Source organism: Eulemur rufifrons, chromosome 7, assembly GCF_041146395.1.
Source record: "Eulemur rufifrons isolate Redbay chromosome 7, OSU_ERuf_1, whole genome shotgun sequence".
NCBI lineage: Eukaryota > Metazoa > Chordata > Mammalia > Primates > Lemuridae > Eulemur > Eulemur rufifrons.
The window spans coordinates 281,288,108-281,304,951 of NC_090989.1; the positions used below are offsets into that span (position 1 = coordinate 281,288,108).

The window sequence follows — 16,844 nt, forward strand, 5'->3', positions numbered from 1 at the left end:
GCGGCGGGGATAAAGATGTTCTCCCTGAAAGGGGGAGGGGGCGCGGAGCGGGAAGCGGGGCCATTCACTCCTGGCCCGGCCCCTCGGGAAGCCGCGCCGAAGAAAGGGGGCCGGGGCCTATTCAAGCCCTACGAGCCGCCCACAATGGACCGATATACTGGGGGCCTCTCTATTAACGCCCATGAATATTAAAGAGATGGCCGAGCGGCGGCCAGCGGGCGCGAGGGGGGGGCGGCGCCTGCGAGCTCTGGCCGGCCCGGCCCAGGGGAGGGGGCTTTGGCGCGGGCACACTCCGCTCCCGGGCCCCGCGGAAAATGACACGGTTCATCTGCCAGGAAACCCCGGAATGTTTCTCCTCGAAATCTCCACCAGGGGAGATGCAAGCGCAGGGGTGTTGCTCCCCAAAGGGCATTGAGGCTGTGCGCTACCTATAGTGCCCCCTTTTCCAGGGGTGGGCGTCCAGGTGGGTGTGGCTAGGCCAGAAGCACAAAGTACTAGAGCCAGGTGGAGACGCCCCGGGGCCGTGGGCTCACCAGCTGGGAGGCTGTTCAGGGCTCCACCTTCAGCATTGCTCCCCGGGTTTGTGGGTCCGAGGAAAACAATGGGGCTCCCTGGCCGCGGTTTGAGCCCTGGGTTCTTGCACGTTCTGACCCCAAGCTGAGGTCCAGGATGCAAATGCTGAGCTCCAGGAAGGAGGCATGCACAGACCTGAGGGCTTCTCTCAGTGGGGTGCAGCCCAGGAATGGGCAAAATCCTCGGGTTTTGGTGGGGGGAGTGACCTGACCCAAAGAGAGACAAAGCCCAACCCAAACCATTGTACAGACGGGGACACTGAGGCCCAGGGAGAAGCCGGGCATCCCAAGGACGCACAGCAGTCTTCATCCTGCTTTGGTTTCCTGGAGGAGCTGGGTTAGCTTTTGGGGCTCAGAAGCTGAACTCGAGGCTCCTGGCAACGCTCCCGACGTAGTCTGCTCCACCCCGCCACATTCCCCTCTCCATCTAGTCTTCCTAGAAGCCAAGGCCTAACTAAGCACAGATGAGACTCCCCTGTCCTGAGCGGTGTCCCCTCCAACCCGAACCGTCACCCAGGGGCCAAGGTGACCCTCCGGCAGCCTCGGGAAGGGAGTGGAGGTTTCAAGACCCTAACCCACGGGCTGCTCTCCTCCTCCCCAGCGCTGCCCTCTGCTGGCTCGGTGCCCAGCAGGTCTGGCTTTGGCTGGGTTCATCCTTCCCTGGCTCCTGCCTCCGGGCGACTGGAGCTCGGGTCTGAAGGCCAGCTATGCCTGCCTCTGTCTGCATCCAAAAGTAGACCGAGGGATGCTGGAGACCATTGCAAGGGCTGGGGTCCGTGGCTGCCAGGTGTGAGGGCTGCTTAGCAAAGGCCTGGCCGGGCAGCGGAGGGGGCTCTTTGCCCAGGGGACTTTGCACAGGTCTCTATCCTCCCACTCAAGTCCTCGCGCTGTGGAAAAGGACTGGGAGGTTCCCACCGTTCAGCAGATGTGAGCCCTACCCACGCCCTGAGGGTCCAGGACACCTCCACTAGCCATCCGAAATTGCAGGAGTTAGGGGCCAGAAGTTCAGCAGGTGGAGGACCCATGACCCCTCACCCGGTGTGTTGGGGCCGGAGTAGGAGGCTTGTGACTAACCCTGGGAGGCAGCAAAGCCTGCAGGAAGCGGTCGGTGGCCTTCCCACCCGGCTTAGCAGCTCCCGGTTTCCGGAAAGGGACCGCGCTGGCCTTCGAGGTGCCTCGGAACCACCGCGCAGAAAGTCTCCTTGTAGGGTGAGGTGGGGGAGGAGAGGAGAGGAAGGAAGGGAGAGAAGCGAGGTCAGAAGAGAAAAAGAGAGAGCTGGGAGGCAAGAAGGAAGGAGTGCCCGAGCGCAGCGCGCTTTCCTAGGTTGCAGCTCAGCGAAGAGCCGGAGGCCCAAGCCGCAAGCCGAGCGAGCCTGCGCCCTGGCCTGTCGCAGGGAGTTCGCTCGCGGGCACGCCCGCTCCCATCCAGGCGGGGTCCGGGGACCCCTTTGGATCTCCTTGCATCCCGCAGGGAAGCCTTTGCCGAGGGACTGGCTGCCAGTGCGGATTCCAGTCCGCCGTTCTGACCCCAGACCCAGCCCCGCAGAGCCGGACGCTGGCCGTCCACGAAGCTGTCCCAGGACCAGCCCAGCCCCGACGACTGCCGCGGCCGGGCCTCGGCAGCCCTCTCCGCAGCAGGACGAGTTTCGCAGCCGGCTGCGCACAGCGAGCAGGTTGGCGGGGCCCGTTTGAAGCGAAGCGCCGGCTTCCGCTGCGCCTTCTACGCAGGGGATCTGCAGGGCGGGAACTGGGGCCGCAGGCCCTGGGGCGACTAGTGCAGCCTGAGGAGAGCAGGTCGGGGAGGGCAGGGAGCGCGGGCCCTGGTCTGGGAGCCCAGCGGAGGGAAGGTGAACGACGGGCAGGGCCAGGGCGGTGAGCGCGGATCAGGCCTGGGATCCGAGGTGAGCGCGAGGCCCGCGGGGCCCGAAGCCAGGCGTCCCCTCTTGCCCTGTCTGGTCCCTGGAGTCCCGGCGTGCCTCGCCGCGCCCCCCTCCCCTGCTCCGTCCCCTCCTCTCCTCACAGCCGGCTGAGCCAACCTCCCTGCCCGGCGCTTCCCACGGGGAGAGAAGCAGGGAGAGGAGGGGGAAGGAAGGGCCGGGGAGGGGAGGGAGGAGCGGAGGGGGACTGTTCCGAGCGGTCCGCGCGCCCCCGCCCCTTGCTCTCGCTGCGAAGGCTCCTCGAGCCGGCCGGGTACAACAAGTCTGTCCTCCGACGTCAGGGGGTCATTAATAACCAATTAGGAGGGTCACTGCGGCTCCTATAAAGGCGCTGAGATTTTGCCAAGGGAAAACGGTCCCGACCGGGTGTGCGAGAGGCGAGCGCGCGTCTGAGAGGCCCTCGCCACCGTTTCTCTGCAGCCACTCGCCTCCCACCCACCCCGCACCCCCTTCACCCGCCTCCGCCTCCACCCGCGTCTCTCCACCCTTCGCGCCGCCTCTGCCATCTCTGCAGATTTCTCCATCTCTCTTCCTCTCTGCCTCGCTCCCCTTCGTTCACCTTCCTCCCAGCCACCCCCTCCCTCCTGCGGCTACCTCCTCTCCGTCCTCCCCCTGCTCCTCTTCCTTTCTCTCCTCCATCGCAGTCGTCTCTTCTCGTTCCTCTGCTCCTCTCTCTCCCGCCTACCTCCCCAGTCGCCCGTCCGTCCGTCCTCCAACGCCGGCGAGCCTCGGGCCGCCCATGATGGGCTCCGTGCTCCCGGCTGAGGCCCTGGTGCTCAAGACAGGGCTGAAGGCTCCGGGGCTGGCGTTGGCCGAGGTCATCACCTCCGACATCCTGCACAGCTTCCTGTATGGCCGCTGGCGCAACGTGTTGGGCGAGCAGCTCTTCGAGGACAAGAGCCACCACGCCAGCCCCAAGACGGCCTTCACTGCGGAGGTGCTGGCGCAGTCCTTCTCCGGCGGTGAGTCGTGCCGTCGGGCCCGGCCCGTTCTCTGCTCCCGGAGACCCCCAATTCCCGGCCCAGCGACTCACTGGAGGCGGCGGGGATTACCGGGCCTCCCTGCTGCTCGTGCCAACCCGTGTGCTCCCGAAGCTCCGCGCGCCTCAGTTTCCCCGAGCACCCAAGCCGGGGTGGGGCGCGGGGCAGCTCCACACCCCGCACGGCTGGAGGACCCGATGCTGGCGACCCGGCCGTCCGCCCGGTCGCCCCCGCCATCCCCTGCCTTCTTCTCCCCCCTTAGAGCTGGCGGGTTCCCGGCGTTTAAAGCCTTACTAGGCGTGTAATAGCAGTTGACTCAAAAAGAAGGGGTTTTAAATTCATTTAGTTAACTTGGGCTTGACCCGCGAAAGTTCCCACTTAAACCAAGAACTTTAAAAGGCAGCGGGGGTTGGGGAGGGGGCGGGAGGCGGGCCGGGAGAAAAAGCCGCGGAGAGAGCGAGGGACAGAAAGAGAGAGCGAGAAAAGTTTCTTTTCTTTAAGATGTCTCAAGTTCTTATTCCTCATTCATCAACCCGCAAACAATATCTTTCCCTGGCGCTGGCATCTCTGCGCGTCGCCCTCTCTTCCCCTTCACGGTTTCTGTTCCTCTCTTAATTTACCGTGAAGACTAATTCCACTCCATTCACGCTATGTCAACCATCTAATCCCCCCTTTTTGTAAGGGGAATTCCTCGGCCCCTTTTAAACAAGTCCCCTCCGCATTGAGCTACAATTTACTGCTACAGCATTCTTCCAGGGCTAATGAATTTAGAATTAGCAATTTCTTTCGAATGGAGCCGAATGAATACGATCACTTTAACAGCGTGACAAATTGCCGGCCGCGCCGCAATGGACACCGTTTAACCCCCCCTTTCAGCTGGCCCGCTCGCCGGGTATTTTCCCAGGTAGCTTAGAGGGGAACCTTGTAAGACACGGAGGCCGCCCCTGTGCGCCTCGCCGCTCCCACCGTGGCGCAGAGGCCCCGCAGGGGGACCCTCTGGGGGCTGTGGCCGCCGGGTCTCTTCGCCGCTCAGCGAGGCGACTTCAGGGCTCGTGTGATCCCGGGCGCCACCCTCCCTGGCACCCTAGGGCCTGTGGAGCAGAAAGGGACCCTGGCCGTCTGGGGGTCACACCGCGAGCGGAGCCCGGCCTGCTGCTGCGAGCATTTTTTTTGCACCTCCGCTGCCGCGCACTGGCCGCGCCCGGGCTCCTACGCAAGTGCCCTGTGCCGGATGCACAGTGGGCGCCGAGCGACTGGCCCAAGCTCCTAGAACAGCACTATGCAGAAGAGTCCTGGATTGAACCAGGCCTCAGTTTCCCCATCTGTAAAACCACGCGCTGCGGATGGCTCACTAGTTCTTAAACTTTTTCAGCGTGGAGGGCCAAAGAGAATTAGTGGAGAGACTAAAACCTGCTCCTAAAAATGAGCCCCAACACACCACTCGCTTTCCAGGGTGCGGAGGGTCCGATAACATACGGAGGAGACTCTGATCTCTGGGCCTCTGCACTTGCTCCCCACACCCCTACCCCCACCCACCCCGATGACTTCTCCAGAGATGGGGTCGGCTTGGGTTCACCTGGCTGGGCAGGACTCCTTCCCTGGTGGGGAAGGACCGGGCCTCCCCTGCCTCCAGTTCTGACTGGTTCCTCTGTCCCCACGGCGCAGAGGTGCAGAAGCTATCCAGCCTGGTGCTGCCGGCGGAGGTGATCATCGCGCAGAGTTCCATCCCGGGCGAGGGCCTTGGCATCTTTTCCAAGACGTGGATCAAGGCGGGCACTGAGATGGGCCCCTTCACCGGCCGTGTAATCGCCCCGGAGCACGTGGACATCTGCAAGAACAACAATCTCATGTGGGAGGTACGGGCTGGGGGCGAGGGGCGCCGGCCGCAGGCGGCCGGGGGGACCGGGCATCCGGTCGCTGTGGCTTCTGTCCTCGCTGGGAGCTGCTGACTGGGTCCAGATGCACCCGGAGGCGGCGAGACTCTAAGCAGCCCCATCCCTGGAGCTTCACCCTGCCTGGAGGCTTTTCCCCAAACCAGGCTGCGAAAGCTGTCCTTGGGGAAAAATCTGACCTTCCTCCCTCCAGACAACCTTGGACAGCTGGGCTGCTGTTGGCTTCACTTCGCAGATGAGGGCACTGAGACCTAGAGCAGCCATGTCGCTTGCCCAGGGTCCCCACGGGAGCTGGAGAGCCATCCCTGGGAGCGAACTCCCAGCCACCTGCATTCTTCCCCTGGCCCTGGAAGCAGCAAGGGGAAGCCCCCAAGGCCAGCCCTGGCCTGCGGTGAGGTGTGGCACGGTGGAGAACGGTGAAGACCCGAGCTTCTCCAGCAACGGCTCCCACCCGGGCAGAACGGCATTCAAAGCAGTCCTCGCTGAACTGGCATTGAGTCAGCTCCTGGCTGATCTCAGCAGCCTGGGAGTTATGCTCCCATTTCACAGAAGGAAACCGAAGCTCAGAGGCGTCCATCCCAGGCCTTCTGACCCCAATCCTCACCCCCAGTGCCAGGTGCCAGGGAGGGCTGCCCTCAGGACAAAGCCACTCCTGCAGAGCTTCCTCCTCCTGGGGCTCTCACCTTGCAGAATCAGAAACCCACGGAGGCCAGACTGGTGCACCCCCTTCCTTCCTAATGTCTTTCCTGCCCCTGCTTCCCCTCACCTGGCAGACCCTGGAGGGGCCCAATGCAAGAAACCCCCACAGCTGATCACAGGAGCGGGAGGCCCAGAGGCCTCTCCTCGCCTCACCATCTCCTCTGGAGGCCTGGGCCAGGAGTTACCTTCTCTAGCTGTTGCTGGATCAGGAAGTTGGTCGGGAAGTTTGACCTCTAAGTGCCCGTGACAGCTCCCAAGAAGGGGCTTAGGCCAGGTTGGGGTGCCACAGTGAGCCAGCCTTCCCTCTCCAGGCTCCTGTTTCCCTCTGAGGTCCCTGCTGGTGCTCCTGCCTGCCCTGGGGACCATCACGGCCACCTCCAAGAGTAGCTGGAGGCCACTTTGTCTGGTCAGGGATCCTAGCAGACACTTCTTGGGGGTGGGGAGGACTTGGCAGCAGGAGCACATCATGGTCAGCCCAGGGGGCCCTGGAGACTGACTCCCTGTTGGCCACTTCTAGCTGGCTAGCCTCAGGGGAGTCGCTGTGCCTCTCTGAGCTTCCCTCTCCTCAGCTGGAAAAGGAGGCTGGTAATAGCTTTATCCACTTGCTGGGGCTGTGGTGGGGAAGGAGACAGAGTGTGCGGGGGTGCCCGGCAGACCGAACATGTGGCACAGCCCTGCCTCACCTGGTCCTTGCTCCGTCTGTGCGCAGGTGTTCAACGAGGATGGCACAGTGCGCTACTTCATCGATGCCAGCCAGGAGGACCACCGAAGCTGGATGACCTACATCAAGTGCGCCCGCAACGAGCAGGAGCAGAACCTGGAGGTGGTCCAGATTGGCACCAGCATCTTCTACAAGGCCATCGAGGTGTGTGTGTGTGCTGTGTAGGAACCAGCAGGGGCACCCAGGGGAGGGGAGTGTGCAGGGCAGCTGTGTCCAGAGACCACCCTGGACAGGGGGGACTTGACATGGGCCGTGGCCGAGGCCCACCGGCATGGTCTCCATGGGAAGCTTTCTGTGGCAGTCAGAAAGAACAGAACTTTCAACGGTATGCGGCTCACTACTGAGGTCCCTGGATATTGGCTGAGGGTGTCCTGAGGTCATAGAGATACAAAAAGCAGGACGCAGAAGGCGGCACAGGGAGTGCGTTGGGTGGGAGGGAGGACGTGTGTCTGCCTCTGCTTGGCTGCCCCTCATTCTGCATGTGTGGGCTCCAGTGACTTGGGATCATGACTCTAGTCTCAGCAATGGCTCCCTGTGTGCCAGGCTCTCCCTGATGCTGGATGCAAATTATCATATGGAATCATCATGATTAGGAGGATTCTGTGATTATTTACAGTTGACAGATGAGAAAAAGGGGTCTCCCTTCGTGGCAGGCAGGCTCAGGAGCTGAGAAAGGGCAGTTGGCAGACAGGTAAATGTCACTTCCCATCGTGTGTTGGTGTGTCGTGGGGGTGTGGGGTGGGGCTTCGGAAGGGGCTGAGGGCTGAGCCAGGGAAGGTGCCCAGGGAGGGGCAGCGCAGGTGCCATTGGTGGGGAAGTGCTTGGCAGAGGCAGAAAAGCTGCAGGTGTCTGGGCAGGACCAATGGTGCCAAGCAAGCTGAGTGGAGGTTGCCTAGGCCACACTGTCGGGGCCTTCCCTGGACAGTGTCCCTTGGCAGGAAATCTGGCTCAGGAGTGGGAGAAGCTACCTCAGACCCCCACAGACAGTTTGGTGACAGGTGGGGGGGTGGGAAGAGAAGTTGTCCCCACCAAACTTCTCTGCTCCTGTGTGGGGAGAAGCACAGGCCCCTAGGGGTGAGGCTGAGGCTTGCTTGAGATTTTGAGGGGGTCTGGAGGAGCCCTGCAGGGACAGAGAACCACTGGCCTTTAGTCCATGCTCCATTTTCGCCCTCGGGCTCAGAGCCTCCAGGTCTTTCTAAGACCTCCAGGGCACCCAGGCCTAGTTGCTTCTGCTTCTGGGACGGAGCTTGGGTTGTCCCTGAATAACCTGCTGCAGGGCTGACAACAGGGGGCCTTGCCTGGGTCCCAGCTGGGGTGGTCCTTGGAGGACCAGGAGGTGGAGGGTAAGGAAAAGGTGAGCGGTTCCTTGACTAGGGTTCCAGTGAAGTAAGACACCAGTGGGGCAGGGAGCAGGACTGAAGGCAGCCCAGGCCCAGGGCAGAGGTGGCTCCTGTGACCATGTGGCTGGACCACCCCATCCTAGAATCAGCTTCTGGTGCAGCTGAACCCCACTTCTAGCAGAGAGCACCCTCCCAAACCCTCACCCCCCTCACCCTGGCACACACATCCTTACATTCATACCCTCCCTCCCAGCCATTCTGAGACAGATGCGACAGACGACTCCCACTCGTCTGTCCCTCCCACGCACATGAGGGCACAGGAGGCAGGCCAGGAATGCCTACATCGATTTGGCAGGAGGGCTCCTGGCTGGGGCTGAAGAGGGGGCCTGAGTTTCATCTTGCTGTGCAGGTCACGCTGGCTGAAAGGCAGAGAAACATTAATAGATGTTTACACAGAAATTCAGAGTCGGAGGGCAGGGTAGCAGAGGAATATCTCCAGCTAGGGATCTGAGTTTACATGATTAGAAAAAAAGGATCATGTACATGTGATACAAGTTGATAAAAGAGGACCAGGAGACATGTGGCTGTGTGTGTGTATACACACATAATATCATATATATCAGAGACATAGATAGATCCACCAGTGTGGCCATTAGTGCTTTTACGGAGTTAGCAAGCCTACTAAGACGGGACTGTTTGAGTGAGTGACAAACACACAATACCACCATGTTACTGTTAATAAGTAAAGCTGGACTCATTTTTTTATGGTGGCAATTTTCTCAAACCATTTTGTCGCAACGTCAGATTCCACTTGCCGGGTAATTCATGCGTCTGGGCGTCCATGGCCGTCCTCTAGGCAAGGCCGAAGCCCAGAGCCCGAGCAGTCCTTCTGGGCTAGACCAGAGCCCATTGGTGCCCACCCCGGCCACTCCCTGGATGTCTCTGGAATAAATCGGCTGCTTGTTCTGCGTGTGCCTATGAGCTAGCCAAGAAGAGGGACCTTCGCCGTGATCTGTTTTCTTAATCTTCCTGCCACTCAGAACTGCTATTTATATTTTATAATAGTAACTCATTACTTGCCAAAAACTGGGAAGAAACATCTTTATTGTTAAACATAATATGAACAAAATATACTGTTGCGGCTCTAAGCTTTTCCACAAATACAAAATAACAGACAGGAAGGCAATGGGGTTCCAGGGCCTGGGCGGTCAGTACGGGACCCCCAGGCAGGGTTTGTGTCTGGTGGATCTACTGACACGTTATTCCTGGGGCAGCCTCCTGCCTTACTTAGTCATGGAATTCACTGTACCCTCAGGTGCCTAAAATGACATTTCTAGAAAGTGCCTAGCACATAGCAAGTGGGCACTAGTGTTGAATGAATAAAGGGTCTTTTTAAAGGGTCTTAGCACCTTAAAAAATGGAGTCTGCTGGGCCCTGCGAGGCGCTTCTGTTACTGTCCCTATTTTAATGACGATGAGACTGAGTTTCAAGGAGATGACAGAGGGTTGGTGAGCTGTGACTTGAACCCAGGCCTGTCTGGTCCCAGAGCTGGAGTGCTTGATCACCATGTCATGTGGCCTCCCTGGCCAATATCTATTTGCTGGAACTCTATTAATTGCTGTGTCGGGACATCTGTGGTACAATGGAAATTGATGTCTGTCCAGATGACACTGGATCCTTCTACAAGGGGGCTTCTGCACATGAGGGGAGGGGAGGGACTAGGAGTCTCCTGGGAGCACGTTCAATGGTGGGACATGAATTTATATTGGGAAAAACCACCCCAAAACCTCAGTTCCAATTTATAGTAAAAATTCAGTAAGTGAGGCTGGACAAAAACTGGGCTGGCAGGGCTGGTTGAGAAGCACACGTTGTAATTTGTCAACAAGACTCAGGCACTGCCATTGCAGAGTTTTGGTGATGTGGATTTTATGGTACGGGGACTCCGTTCTTTTGGGAATTGCTTTGTTGCGTTGTGTCCTGAGCCAGTCTCTGCTCCCCGGAAAAGTGAGTGACCAGCTGGGCTGATTCTGGTTCGGCAGCCCTGGTGGAGAGCCCCAGCTGGGCCAGGTCAGAGCATGGGAAGTAACGGCTCAGAGCTCCCGCGGAGACCGGTGGCCACCGGCCTTTGCACCCAGGCGGGCGGGCTGCGGGGCCCTGGGAGCCTCTGCATGGTAATTCCAGCATCTCAGGGAAGAAGCTGCAGGTTCCTGGGTTTCCTGTGCGTGATCATAGGAGTTTGTTGGATAAAGGGCGCCTGGCAGCAGGCAGAGGCCAGCCTGGGGCTCTGAAGGGCCGGGAGACACCCAGTTCCCCAGCTCCGGGCAGGAGAGGCTGCTTCTCCGGCCGCTGGTGGCTTCTGGGGATGGTGTGTGATTCTCAGTTCTGGGAGGTTCTTCTTAATAGATTTTCTTGCTTAAAAATTTTGTTTTGTGTGTGTATAGAAGTAATATGTGCTCATTATTTTTTTAAATCAGAAGCATCATGTAGACCCCATCACGCTGCTGTCTCCAAACCTTGAATCAGCAGTTTTTAATAATCTCAAATTGACAAACGCTTCTAGGGAAAGACCTACAGAAAACCAGCGGCAGTAGCTAGCGTCCAGAGTGGGAGAGTCACTCTCATGGTACACCTTCGTACAGGTTCACACGTTTGTCCCTGTGGCTGCACTGCTGTTTTAATTTTTAAATTATTAGTAAAATTAATTTTAGTACATTTAAAAAATGTGTTAGGAAATAAATGACTCACCCTTATACTGAAGCAGTTACCATGAAAGCTCTTTTAAAAAAATAATATTGCAAATAATCATTTTGAATAATAATATTCAAGATTTGTATAATCCAAAATGTTCTGGCTCCAATCCTCGTTCATCATCACCACTATTATTGTTATTGTTATATTTATTTATGTATACTTAATGATAGTTGTTATTTATAATTAAAATTAAAAGGCTGGTGTTGACTTAGAATTAGATTCCCAGACGTCAAGTCTGGAGGTGAAGATGAAGCTCAGGGCACCGTCGGATGGGGGACTGCAGAGCCTCCTGTCCCCACATCTGTGCTGGAGGAGTGGGCTCCTCTCTCAGGGGACATGGAGCCAGGAAGCAGGGGCACTGGTGTGGGGCTGGTGTCCTTGGGGCATCCGGGTCTAGCCTGCACTCTCATCAAACAGTAAAGACAAGGCTCCTGGGCTTAAACGGTGCCAGCAGCCGTCTGCCACACCGCAGGCTCACCGGGCACCCCTGCAGGGACTCAGTGTGCTAAAGAGTGCTGCCAGCTTCTCTGAGAGGTTGGCGAGCTGGGGGTGGGGGGATAATAACCAGCACTTCCACATCTCCATTATGCAGAGCCTTATACATGTGGCCCTGCTGAACCTTGACAATCACTCAGTGAGGCCAGAGCAACGTGAGGAAACTGAGGCCCCATGACATGAGGCAACTTGCCCAAGGTCATGTGCTCAGCAGGTGGGGTGCCCAGGCGGACCCTGACACATCTGACTCCAGGGCTGAGCCAGAGCCCTCTGCAGTACCGACTCCTGGAGGGGCGTGTTCAGACAGTCGGTGGGGGGCGGGAGAACTGCCCTGATATATAAATGTCTGGTTATCCCAGCACTGTGGGAGGCCGAGGCAGGAGGATCGCTTGAGCCCAGGAGTTGGAGAACGGCCTGAGCAAGAGTGAGACCCCGTGTCTACTAAAAATAGAAAAAATTAGCCAGGCATGGTGGCACATGCCTTTAGTCTCAGCTATTCGGGAGGCTGAGGCAGGAGGATCGCTTGAGCCCAGGAGTTGGAGATTGCAGTGAGCTATGATGATGCCACTGCACTCTACCCGGGGCAATGGAGTGAAACTCTGTCTCAATAACTAATTAATAAATAAAATTTATAACTCAATAGTTTAAAATAAATAAATGGTTTCATTTGAGACCTGCCATGGGGCAGGACAATGCTGGAGGTGGCTTACAACTCAGGGATCATGTTCCCCAAGCCCCTCATTTGAAGAGACAAGCATAGAGAGGCAAAGTGACTTGCCTGAGGTCACGCAGGGACCTGGTGACCAACGCAACGGCCCAGCTACACCATCTTGTAGACCAGCTTCCTTCACAATTAATTTATCAAAAATATTTTAGTTCCATCATCTGATTTTCTGAGGGGGACACAAAACCTCTTTCTTCTCTGTTCCTTTTCCTCCATCTCTGACTCAGTGGCCTCCTGGACAGCAGGAGACTTTTCCTGTGGTGCCAGATTCTAATCTGCCCACATTCTCTGAGCCACCACCTGATTTTCCTGAGTTCAGGGGCTGCACTTGGTTTTTCTATGCGCACACCCCATGAGTCCAGGTTGGTGTGGCACTCTCTGCTGGCTTCTTGTCGCTTGCTGACCCTGAGGCTCACTGTGATGCCCGTGGGCCATGGGGTCGGCCGGGAAAGGACGTGGTGGCTCCAGGCAGAGATTAGGACGATGGCGGTCCCCTAGGTGCCCTCACACCTTCCTGTTCCCACTCCTTCTCTCCCAACTTCCCCCTGTTTTCAGGGTTGAGCAGAGCTTGCTGCTGTGGTCTGAGGGTCTTCCCAGCTCTGCCCAGAGGAAGGAAGGTGTGGTGGACACGGGGCTCTGCCGGCCAGAACGAAATGAGGCCATGGGGAGGTCCTACCCTGGGGTGGCTTCAGACACCCCTAGATGAAATCCCACATGATCTTTTGTGCTTCAACTTAAAGAGGACCACCAGGAAAACAAACCAGCTGTTGCCTTGGGGTGTCCAGGTGCCCACTGTCTGGGCACACTGGAGTGTGACCCCAGGGGCAGGTGCCAAAGCCAGCATATCGGGGGTCCAGGCCTCAGGGGAATGCTAGGCTGTCCTTTTTCTCATTAGCTAGGCTGTCCTTTTTCTCGTTTGCCCTGCCTGGCTAGGACCTGAAGGTTCCCCACTTGGGCAGGGTGACTGGCTTTCGCCAAAGGCCTGGCGGGCCCCTTGGGATGTCCTGGGGTGTGTGGGGTTTATGGTCAGTGCCGCACCAGGAGCAGGCCTCCCACGCCTCCCTGGAGGGTCACTGCAAAACCCTCTGACCCACAGCCGTCGCCATTTCCCTGGGGCAGGTCCTCCCCTGAGAGTGAGGAACCCTGACATCACTTCTGGGGTTCTTTGTCACAGACCTAGGATGTGGTGAAGTGGGTTTAAGGTGGTGTACCCCAGTGTTTCCTGAGGTGGAGACGTTCGTCAATCCGAGCATCTGCCACGTACACAGAGTCACGTAGAGCCTTGTGCTGGGTAGGGAAGCACGTGAGGTGTGGAGCTGCCTATGGGTGCTTTGGAGAAGAGATGTTTCCAGAACTTACCCAGCAGGATATAACCAGGTACCATAGGGTGCCCCACAGCCCATGCCCCTGAGAAACACCTGGCTCAGCCCTGCAGCCTGAGGCCTGGCTGGCTTTGGCTCCCTGGGTAAGAAATGGAAAGTTTTCTGTCTTTCTGTCTTCCGTGACTTCTGCTTGCTGCAAGCCTCCTGTGCTGTTGCCGTCAGCTTGGAGGTTCTCGCGTGGCCGGAGCTCTGACAGAGACGGCGAGAAGGCCTGGGCAGGGAGGGGACAGCAGAGGGCACCACACACTCCCTTTCGTGTCTGTGCGGCTTCTGGGCTGGCTCGGTGGACACGGGCCCAAGTGTGGCTTTCTCAGGACTGACACTGGACCCACGTCTCCTGGCTGTGAGGGGACGTGCAGGGACCTCTGACTTGCCCCCAGCTGCCGCCTCCCTGACCTCCTCCCGCCTCTTCCCTGCAGATGATCCCTCCTGACCAGGAACTGCTGGTGTGGTATGGGAACTCGCACAACACCTTCCTAGGGATCCCTGGCGTGCCAGGGCTAGAAGAGGAGCAGAAAAAGAACAAGCACGGTAGGTGGTCCCCATGGGGCCACGGGGACCCACAGAGGGGGAAGCCCAGGGAGGGGGGAGAGAGCGAGAGAATGGGGAGCAGGGAGGCTCCTGGTCTATGGGGACCCTGGTTCAACCTCTGGCAGCATTGAGCTGATGGGACCTACTGGTCCAAGGAGGCCAATGCCCCTGGAGCCACCCCCATGGGCCAAGCATGGGTGGAAGACGGTTCTCCTGATTTCTAGGCCAAATAGGCTGTGTTGGAGAGAGACCCAGAGAAGCAACAGGGTGTGGTGGAAGCAGACAGGGGCTGGACAGCAGGAGCCTGGACTGAGTTCTAGTTCTGTGCAATCTTGGGAACGGCTCTGTGCCTCAGTTTCCTCATCTTTAAAGGAAAGGTGTTATGCAAGATGTTCTCTAAGTTCCCTTTCAGCTCTGACAACCTGTACATTTCCTTGCCCTGTCCCTGGTGCCTGGTGCAGGGCCTGGCCTAGGGTAGAAGCTCAGTATAAACCTGTTGAATGAAGCCAGGGCAGAACGTGCCTCTGTGTGTGACACTGCCCATCATGATAGAGACCATTTGCTTAAGACCTATTTTGTGCCAAGAATTGGGCTAAACCTTTGACAGGTATCAGGTACCACTGGGTCCTCATAAAACCCCTGTGGAATTTGATGATCCTTATTTTTAGAGGATCAACCTGAGGCTCATAAACTAGTTTATGGAACCCTTGCTCTGCAGCTGTTTTACAAACCTTAATTTCTCTGATCCTTATAACAGAATTATGGGGGCAATGCTGTTGTCACCTCCATTTCAGAAATGAGAAAATGGAGGTGCAGGTCCCTGGCACAGAGTAGGCACTCAGTAAACATGTGTGGTATGAATAAATGAAACGGTTTTTTTTTTTTTTTTGCGGGGTGGGGGGCGGGTTATCATAGTTACTACCCTTTATGGAAGGCTTCTATGAGCCAGGCAGGTGAAGTGTAAACCTTAAATAGACGGCAGTTCGATTCTCTCAGGTAATCGAGCACAGCCGGTGAGGCAGGACTAGGCCCCCACGTTACAGGTGAGAAAGCTGACGGTTAGCGAAGCTGAGTCGCTAAGTCTCCAGGTCTCACAGCACGATCCGGAGCAGACCAGCTCCTATGTGACCAGGGCCCTTCGCGGGGCCAATCCGCCTGGAAGCACCCAGCGATCGGAGGCTGGGAGGGGCGCGTGGGGGGCGCGGGTTTTAACGCGGCTGCCCTCTCTCCCCCTCCCCGCCTGCCCCTCGGCCCCGCCCCGGCCCGCCCGTGCCCAGAGGACTTCCACCCCGCGGACTCGGCGGCGGGCACCGCGGGCCGCATGCGCTGTGTCATCTGCCACCGCGGCTTCAACTCGCGCAGCAACCTGCGCTCCCACATGCGCATCCACACGCTGGACAAGCCCTTCGTGTGCCGCTTCTGCAACCGCCGCTTCAGCCAGTCGTCCACGCTGCGCAACCACGTGCGCCTGCACACGGGCGAGCGCCCCTACAAGTGCCAGGTGTGCCAGAGCGCCTACTCGCAGCTGGCCGGCCTGCGCGCCCACCAGAAGAGCGCGCGCCACCGGCCGCCCAGCGCCGCGCTGCAGGCGCACTCGCCCGCGCTGCCCGCGCCGCACCCGCACGCGCCCGCGCTCGCCGCCGCGGCCGCCGCGCACCACCTGCCGGCCATGGTGCTGTGAGCGCGCGCCGCGCCGCGCCCGGCCCCGGTGCCCGGCCTCTGCCTGCCGGCCGCCGCGCGAGCGCCCCAGAAGTGACCCCCGAGGCGAACGCTCTCCGCCCGCTTTCGCGGATGCGGACACTGACGGTGAAGTCCCTTTCCCAGGACAGCCCGCTGGTGCGGCTGCTCAGCCGCCTCCCTTGGTGGAGGGGTCCCCACGTTCGGCCTCGCCCCAGAGTCTCCCTCCTCCTAAAGAGCCGGGCCCCCAGGCAGACATCCCTTGCGTGGGTGGCAGGACACGGAGCTGAGAGTCTCCGAGGGCCCTCAGCAGGGGGAAGGGGGGCCCCCACGCGCCCCGCGGAGAGCTCAGTACTTCGGAAAGGAGAGCGCGCACCTCCCAGTCCCGGTGCGGCCTGGGCACGGGGAGAGGGGCGGGGAGGGGACGCCTTCTCCGCCGCCTCCTGCCTGCTGGGACTGGTGTCCTGAAGCGCCCCGGGTCAAGGACACGACCTCGACAGTTGGGAACCACTGAGGCCCAGGGGCAGCGGTAAGAGTCCTGGAGAGCCCCGCGCTTCCCAGCCCTTCTCTCCTTCCGGCCACCGTGCTCCCAGCCCGGCTCGTGGGGATGGATGAGGCACGAGTACTTTGCGGTGTGCCAGGCAGGCTGAGAGTGGAGGCACGACGGAAATCCACTGTAGGACCCCGGGCAAGACCCTGCCCCTCTGTGGGCCTCAGTTTCCCCATTTGTAAAATGAGGGAGTTGGACCAGTGGCCCCTCCCCTTCAGCTCTGACATCACGTTTGGGAAGGGGTGGTACCCCCAACCGCTCCCAACACATACCCTCAGCAAGAGGAGGGCAAGACTGGAGCCGCTGCCCGGGGGCCAGGCTGGCTTCTCGGCCGGGAAAGCGCTTCCGAGCTGTGCCCGATCCCGGGTTCTGCGGCGCCTGCCCACGCTTGCCTTTGCCCCTGCCTAAGTTTCCCCAAACTGCGGCCGTGCGCGCCCTCTGGTGTCGCCTCTCACACCTTGCAGTCATTTGCCAGAATTCCCGTAGGGCGTTTTGTAAAATAAGGAAACTATAATAATATTAATGAAAAGTATAAAATGTATAGAATTTTCAAGAAACAGTGTTCTACTTCCATAAAATGGTCACTTTAACTT

General features: G+C 58.8%; 1 protein-coding gene across 1 annotated transcript; it reads left to right on the forward strand.

Annotated features, from left to right (window-relative positions):
* Nucleotides 1–3,248: 3,248 nt before the first annotated feature.
* PRDM12 (PR/SET domain 12) lies at nt 3,249–15,705 on the forward strand. Its single transcript, XM_069474763.1, has 5 exons — nt 3,249–3,471; nt 5,155–5,345; nt 6,790–6,945; nt 13,913–14,024; nt 15,302–15,705. Exons 1-5 carry the CDS (start codon nt 3,249–3,251, stop codon nt 15,703–15,705), a joined length of 1,086 nt encoding a protein of 361 aa, XP_069330864.1.
* Nucleotides 15,706–16,844: the final 1,139 nt, after the last annotated feature.

What these genes read in the sequence shown, in the direction of transcription:
- PRDM12 (XM_069474763.1), top strand. Translation starts at nt 3,249, where the DNA reads ATGATGGGCTCCGTGCTCCCGGCTGAGGCCCTGGTGCTCAAGACAGGG. An exon ending in ACAACAATCTCATGTGGGAG is followed by an intron (nt 5,346 to 6,789) that starts GTACGGGCTGGG and finishes GTCTGTGCGCAG; the next exon opens with GTGTTCAACGAGGATGGCAC. An exon ending in TCTTCTACAAGGCCATCGAG is followed by an intron (nt 6,946 to 13,912) that starts GTGTGTGTGTGT and finishes TCTTCCCTGCAG; the next exon opens with ATGATCCCTCCTGACCAGGA.